General features: G+C 46.7%; 1 protein-coding gene across 1 annotated transcript; it reads right to left on the bottom strand.

The window, feature by feature from the left end:
* Positions 1-3,478: 3,478 nt before the first annotated feature.
* IER3IP1 (immediate early response 3 interacting protein 1) lies at positions 3,479-7,271 on the bottom strand. The gene is made up of 3 exons (XM_071730365.1): positions 7,123-7,271; positions 5,650-5,751; positions 3,479-4,789 (listed from the first exon to the last, which is right to left on the bottom strand). The coding sequence occupies exons 1-3, from the start codon at positions 7,211-7,213 to the stop codon at positions 4,734-4,736; spliced, it is 249 nt and encodes an 82-aa protein (XP_071586466.1). The 5' UTR covers positions 7,214-7,271; the 3' UTR covers positions 3,479-4,733.
* Between the last annotated feature and the right edge of the window lie 715 nt (positions 7,272-7,986).

Here is a 7,986-nt window from a genome sequence, read left to right as displayed (position 1 = left end):
TGATTGACACCATCTTAAATAACAAAATTAGGGTATGGGATTTCCTAGCAATACACTAAATTGCATACTTAGAGATATTGGGGTTAAGCCTATGTTAAAATGTTAATAAATTTTGATACCTAGTGGTGTTTGAACTACACAGAGAGAAGATTGATCTCCATGAGACTGACTGGCTTATAGTAAATACTACAATAATTATATTAAATTATTACAATTCAATGTTTTTGTTTGCTTTTCTTTCTGCAAAATGAAAAGTAGTGAACTACTCACTCTTTTCCTTCAGATAGACAAACTTCCTTAGTGAGAGGCATGGGGGAGCAGTCTGCTGTGATCCCAAGGAGCTCCAAAAGTCTTCATTTTGGGATCAATATTTACAGGGTCACCAGATGGCTCTTTGCCCATGGTTGACTCAACCATGGCAGTGTCTCAGGTCAGGTTGGATGGGGCTTGAGCAGCCTGGGCTGGTAGGAGGTGTCCCTGTTGATGGAAGAGAGGTTGGAACTGGATGATCTTGAACCCTAAACCCTAACCCTAACCCAACCCAGACCAGTTTGGGATTCTGTGATTTTTCCATGGTGGCCACAACTTGTTTCATGTCATCTTTGGCAATAGATTCAAAATAACATGTAATATATAATATGGTAAAGAATCATGATTCTACACTGACGTGGCAGCCTAGGGTGAGATATCAAAGATAATTAAAATGAGTTTGTGATACATTTATTCATGTGCAAACCAATTACCTTCCCACTTTTCCCTTACTCCTGCCTCAGTTTGCAATGAAGACTCTTGTGAAGTGTCCCACAAGCTTCATTTTTGCCACAGCCAGGCACAAGTGACAATGTTCCTCATGCTCTGAAGTGACTACTGGAGCAGTCCTTGACAAGTGGAAACGTTTTCCATCTTCCCTGTTACTGAAAAACCTCAGGCCCTGCCAGGTGTGAGGTATTTCACCTTGTTCAGAGTTGAACCACGGAATCATTAAGGTTGGAAAAGACCCTCTCCCCAGGGTGGATCTCTTGGTTTGGGAGAGCTTGTTCCACATGCACTGAGCCAAGGACAGTGGAAGCAAAGATCAGAAAACCAGATCAGTAGAACTCAGAAGACAAGAGGAATTCACTCATATCCACCCCATGATTTCTCATCAAGGGCTCAGAAGTCAATACCAGAATTAGCCAACCAGTAGCTGTATCAATACAATTATTGGTATTTTTAGGCTATTTTAAGATTCCATCCAACATTCAGTGCAATGCCTCTTGCACAGGGGCCCATCCAGAACCACGTTAGTCCATGCTCTCCTTCCAAATGTACTTTTTCAGCTGAATTTCTCAAAACTGCTTTGTTTGGCTGGAAAGAAGTGCTTCCTGCCTGGCCAAGCCCTTGGCTGTTACCCCTATTCCCATCCTCTGTGCAAATGGGGAAAAAATTCCCAGGGTTCAGAGGTGCCCCCACAGGTATTCTGACCTGCCCTTTCAGGCAGAGATCAGCCAGAGCCTCTGCAAATACCCTACAAACCCTCTGAATTACATTTTTACCACTTCTCCTGCTTCAGAGCACTCCCAGAGTGTCCCCCAAGATCACAGTTTCAGAGAATTGTAGACCAGAACCATGAAGTTGTTTTGGTTGGAAAAGATCTTTAAGATCATCAGGTCCAACCCTTAACCCAGCACTGCCAAAGCCACCAACATGGCCCTCAGCACCACATCTCCAGGGCTTGGAAATCCCTCCAGGAATGATGGGGACTCCAGACCCTGACAACCCTTTCCAGGGAGAAATTGTTCCCCAGCTCCAACCTAAACCTCCCCTAAAGGGTCAGTGTAGGGTCAGGAGATGCCACCTGTCCCCATGGGGGTCCTGAGCTTGCTGTGCCACCCTGAGCTCTGCAGCCTCTGCACTTGGGTCTGGAGTGGCTCTGAGCACAGTTACACTTGGAGGGATCTCATCAGGGGCTGCAGAGAGTCACACAATCCTTGGGCTTGGAAAAAACCTTGGAGAGCATCAACTCCAACCCTTAACCCAGCCCTGCCAAGGCCACCCCTGCCCCATGGCCCTCAGCACCACATCTCCAGGGCTTGGAAATCCCTCCAGGAATGATGGGGACTCCAGCCCTGCCCTGGGCAGCCTGGGCCAGGCCCTGACAACCCTTGCCAGGGAGAAATTCTTCCCAAGCTCCAATCTAAACCTCCAGCTCAATTCCTCTTCTCCCATCCCTTCTTCCTTGGGAGCAGAGCCCGACCCCCCCTGGCTCCAACCTCCTCTCAGGGGGTTGCAGAGAGCCAGAAGCTCTCCCCTCAGCCTCCTTTGCTCCAGGATCAACACCCCCAGCTCCCTCAGCTGCTCCTGGGCAGACTTCTGCTCCAGACCCTTCCCCAGCTCCCTTGCCCTTCTCTGGACACACTCCAACCCCTCAATGTCCTTCTTGTCCTCAGGGGCCCAGAACTGACCCCAGGATTCCCGGTGCAGCCTCCCCAGTGCCCAGCACAGGGGGACAATGACCTCCCTAATCCTGGTAGCCACACTATGGCTCATGCAAGCCAGAATCCTGGTGGTCTTTTGGCCACCTGGGCACCCAGGGGCTCATGTTCAGCCATCTGTCAACCAGCACCCTTAGGTCCTTTCCCCCTTGGTGACAGCAGAAGTGCTCACAGCCACACAAGGAGATGGTGTCAGTGCAATTACTCCCTTGGTGCTTCTCTCTACCCTCCTTCCTCCTCCTCCTCCTCCTGGTTTGCTTCCTGCCCTTTTGCCCTCATCCCTGCTCATTCCCCAGGAGACTTCATCTTCAGCTGCTGCCCCACTTTGAATCCCTCCTTTTTGTCTGCCAGGTAAAACACGCCCCAGTTTTGCCTCAAGTGCAAGATTCCTGCAGCACAGAACTTGCTCCTTTGTACTGCATCTGCCTAAAATGGCTTTGGAAGGGAAACCTCAACCACTGCTTTTACAACAAAACATTTTACAAAAAAGGCCTGTGTACATTCCATGTTTTATCTGTTTCCCCAACCATGCTTTCAGGCTTCCACACAAGATATATCCCATGAAAATAACTGATCCAGGCTGCTCCCTTGTCACCTCTGCATTACACAAAGGCTATTTTAAGGAATTCTTTTACAATGGATCTACTTTGGAATTTTAAAGCTAGCAGAATCCTATTCTGCCTCTGGCTCATGAGGCTTGCTACATAAACCAAAATGCAGCTCCCTAGCAGAGAGATGGTACTCACAAATTCCACAGGGATGGAAATTATTTCTTGTAGGAACAGCAATTGTTACCTGGAACAGGATGAAGCCGAGTTCTAGGATGCTCCCACTGCACACAGCTATAGAGCAAGTTACAAAAGAGAGTGCTTAACTTAGAAATTCAAAGTTTATTTACAAGTTTTCACTAAAAAAAAAAAAAAAAAAAAAAAAAGGAAATAACATCAAGCTCTCCTCCTGGATACATGTTACTCTGCTAAGCACTGCAACTGACAATCATTAAGTCCATTTACAGATTTTACAGATTTATTTTTGTATGCAACAGCGTATTTAGTCAGCAAGACATCAGAAGAAGAGATGATAAACTAAGATGTTTTCAAGTAATGTGAGGGCCAGGCTTTCTTTGGCCTTCCCCACTTTAGAAAAGAAGCTAAAATACTTAAGTAGAGGTACAGACATAAGACTTTACTTAATTTTCTGGAAGGGTACAAGAGCATCAGCCTCCTGCAATTCAAACCTGGTACATAACATCACACCTAAGCCAGCAAGTCTTAATTGAGCCAAGATTAATTAGCAATATGCTCTGAGACAGAAGTGGCAGACCATGCCCAGAGTTTCAAATTCAGAAGCTGTTAATTCAACGCAGGGAGATGGAAGGCAGATGAAGCAGCAGCAGTAACAGAAGAGGCTGCAAATTCACTGTTTTTAACAAAGATTTCCCCTCCCACACTACCCAAGGTCAGAGTACAACACACTGATCGCCACAGAGAAGCTGAACGTGTGTTTCAGTATAATAATCCTTGACAGAACAGTGACAAATGCTGATTACTAATATTACCTGCTGGTCTACATTAACAGAGTCACCCAGGTCTAGGTACAGGTTTTTCAGATTTTGCATAGCAATTCCACCTATTTTCAATTCTCTTCACCATCAGCGTGACAGAAAAAGTCCATTAAACACCAAGAGAAAAATCCTGGACTCAATCAAAGCAGGAACAACCAATGTGAACTGAGTCAGGACTTGACCCAGTTGGTTTTATCTCCTTCAATATCCCAACCGTGCTACAATAATTTTTTAACAATGTTTACAGAGCCTAATTTGACTTCTCTTAAACTGTACTGCAGTGGCAACTGAAATTAAAACCAAAAACCATCACTGTTTTTTCCTTCATTTCGAAAGAAACTGGGAAGTGTACTGAAGGAAATTCATCCCTGAGTAACGAGACATTTAGGAACTGCATCCTGCTGACAAAAAACTGCAGTGTGTTAGGAGGCAGCTGACAGGATTTAACAGGCAGCAACAGAACTGCTCAGAGTCCAACAGGTTCTTGCGTTGTTGCATTGATCCCAGTATCTTGCTTAATGAGACTGCAAGTGAACATGAGGAAATGGGATAAGTAGGAAGAGGGTGTTTATTATTTTTATCTTGAATTTGTCAGTTTTGACAGCTAAATCGTGCTGGATCCCAGAAAACTCAAGAGCAGTGATGGTCAGCAACGTGCATCTTTGGATGTCCACCAGATTTGGCCCAGGGCCTCTTCACCCAAACAACAGGAGGAGAATGATTGTAACTGAGTTCACTGCTATTAATGGCACTGTGGAGAAACAAAAAGGTTAACTGTGAGAAGTTTCTTTTTCGGATCACAGGGCAGCAGAGTTTTGTACTGTTTTTTAAGGAGTGGAATCTACTGAAATTTAAAAAAAAAACCCAACACAAAACACTTAATTTTATTATCCAAAAATTAGGATTAGTGGAAGGAGCCAGGATCAAAGCCTAGAATACTCAAAATGAGTATCAAGAAAGAGCAGAAGTATTTTTCTGTCACCCATCATGTTTTAACTTTAACCTAATTTTCTCCAAATGAACACAAAGTCAGTTTCTATCCTTGGATCTGCTGTTTTAGAAATGTACCAGTTTTAATTCTACTGTGGGCAAGAGAGGTAACATTTGCTACTTCCTCGTTACCATCACCTATAGAAGAAATTTTTGGCATGCTTTAGAAAATTATCAGTAATTTCTAATTTTAAGTCTGTCTTTCCCTCCCCCCCATTGTTTGAGGCACTTAATACCTTTAAGAACCCCAGGAATTACATTTCCCTCACCAGGTACACCCCATAAAATTGAATTTAGCCAAGGTGAAGCTATTTGCACACTCCAACTGATCACTGAGCTTCCCCCCAAGCTCCTAAACTTGGAGGACAGACAAGACCCAGCAGCAGAACCACAACTTGAGAGACAGGGAGTGTTTTACACTTTGCATCAAACTTAGGGCAGCTTAGCTGGGACCTGTGCCCTCCTCCACAGGTAAGGAAGGAGAGAGTGGAGATGGTGAGAAGAAATCACAGCTGTTTGGTCAAATGAAAAGAGCCAAAAGGCTGACGTCACTTCATTAAAGTAACAAATTAAACTTCATTAGTTTAGCAGTGATGTTTAAACAAAAGATTGTCACCACACCTCTCATGACAGTCCGTACAGATCGGATGAGGTTCGTTAGCTGTGCTTTAATTCCAGGTTCCTCTCCAAATCCTCCGATCCCTTGATCACTTCCCCAGCCAACTGTGTCACATAAAAACAGTCAAAATGTTAGGAAAAACAAAACAAACAAAAAAACATGCAACAAATGCTATCAGCAATATTATCACCAAATCCTCCAGGAATGATGGGGACTCCAGCCCTGCCCTGGGCAGCCTGGGCCAGGCCCTGACAACCCTTTCCAGGGAGAAATTCTTCCCAAGCTCCAACTAAACCCCCCCTGGCACAACTTGAGGCTGTTTCCTGATGTCACCGAATTGTTCTGGTTGGAAAAGATCTTTTAAGAACTAACATCAGAAAGAAAAACTACACACTGACTCACTTTATGTCACAGTCAGATTTTAAAGCAATATAACTGAGGCAGAGCACCTGGACCCAGGGACTTTTTGAGTCTTGCTGGTCACAGCCCTGACCTGTTTGGGGATGGGTGGAGCAGGGAAGGGAGTGGCTGCTGGTATTCCAAGCTGGACTGTGCAACTTCTTAGTTTCTCTTCTCCAGGGACAACGTAAAAGGGATTTTTTTTCTCCCCTTCCTTGTCTCTCTCACTCTGCTGGAGGCAGGAGCTGAATCCTCTTACTTACTGCTTCCCACTTGGATGCACATGGAGTTATTCCCCCTCTCCTGAGTCTCAAGTGGCTTATTAATCCATCCTGCTTTCCTCCAAATCTCCCTTTTCCTCCAGCTGCTGGAGGAAGCAAAAAAGACAAACCCAAACCAAATTCCTCACAATGAATCCTACTGGGATAACCATCAGCACTCCAGCCAAAAATTCCAAGCTCAGCTTGACCTGGAGATGTCAGGACCCCCTGGATGAGGATATTGGGTAACCTCAGACCATGGGTCAATTTTTATTTTTTTTTCTTGGGCCTTGAAGCTTTTTGTGTCGGCCTCTTTTCTGTGTTTTGTGGGGTTTTGTCTTCTTTTAGTGGCCGAGGATGCTCGACCTGGGGGATTTCCCCTTCAGCACCGCAGAAATGCCGGTGTAAAAGCTGAGGAGCCTCAGCGAAAAAAAAAAAAAAAAGGCACAAGGCGAAAGAAATCACCTCAAGCTGTGACAACACGGCCCAAAATGGAAAGGAGACAGGAAAATGAAAAAAAAAAAAAAAAAGAAAAAAAAAAAAAGAAGAAAAAAAAGTGAAATCATGGAATGAAGCTACACAGGGCGAAAACTCTGACTTCCAGCCTGAAAACATCAAAACAATTCTTTGATATTCAACGCAACAAACCCCCCCTCGTTACCTTCCCGCCACAGCATCCCGGGGCGGTTCCTCCCCTTCACCAGGCCCCGCCGGCCCGGCCTGTGAGGGGAGGAAGCGGCAGGGCCAGGGCTGGGGCTGCCCCGGGATTTCCTTTCTCCTTCCCCCCCCTCCCCACCTCCCCGGTCCGTCTCGTACCGTGGCGGAGGAAACGCTCCTCGTGTAAGACGGCGATGGCGTTGATGATGAGGAGACCGGCCTGAAGCAGAGAGTACAGAGAGAACGCCATTGCCCCGCGCCGCCATCAGACCACGGGGCGGGAGCGGGACGTGGCGAGCAGCAGGGGAGGGAGGAGAGGAGAACCCCGCCCCCTGCTCCTCCTTCTCTTCCCTCGGGAATAGGGGGAGGGTTTCTTTCCCTTCTTTCTTCAGGAAAAAGAAGGACATTAAGGGGTTGGAGTGTGTCCAGAGAAGGGCAAGGGAGCTGGGGAAGGGTCTGGAGCAGAAGTCTGCCCAGGAGCAGCTGAGGGAGCTGGGGGTGTTGATCCTGGAGCAAAGGAGGCTGAGGGGAGAGCTTCTGGCTCTCTGCAACCCCCTGAGAGGAGGTTGGAGCCAGGGGGGGTCGGGCTCTGCTCCCAAGGAAGAAGGGATGGGAGAAGAGGAATTGAGCTGGAGGTTTAGATTGGAGCTTGGGAAGAATTTCTCCCTGGCAAGGGTTGTCAGGGCCTGGCCCAGGCTGCCCAGGGCAGGGCTGGAGTCCCCAGCATTCCTGGAGGGATTTCCAAGCCCTGGAGATGTGGTGCTGAGGGCCATGGGGCAGGGGTGGCCTTGGCAGTGCTGGGTTAAGGGTTGGAGTTGATGCTCTCCAAGGTTTTTTTCCAAGCCCAAGGATTGTGTGACTCTCTGCAGACCCTGATGAGATCCCTCCAAGTGTAACTGTGCTCAGAGCCACTCCAGACCCAAGTGCAGAGGCTGCAGAGCACTTGGCAGTGCTGGGTTAATTATTGGAGCTGATGATCTTAAAGATCTTTTTCAAGCATAACACTTCTGTGATTCTGTTGCT

This window comes from Heliangelus exortis, chromosome Z (assembly GCF_036169615.1).
Source record: "Heliangelus exortis chromosome Z, bHelExo1.hap1, whole genome shotgun sequence".
Lineage (NCBI taxonomy): Eukaryota > Metazoa > Chordata > Aves > Apodiformes > Trochilidae > Heliangelus > Heliangelus exortis.
Note: the sequence above shows the minus strand (reverse complement) of the source record. Positions and strands in the feature narration are given on the sequence as shown.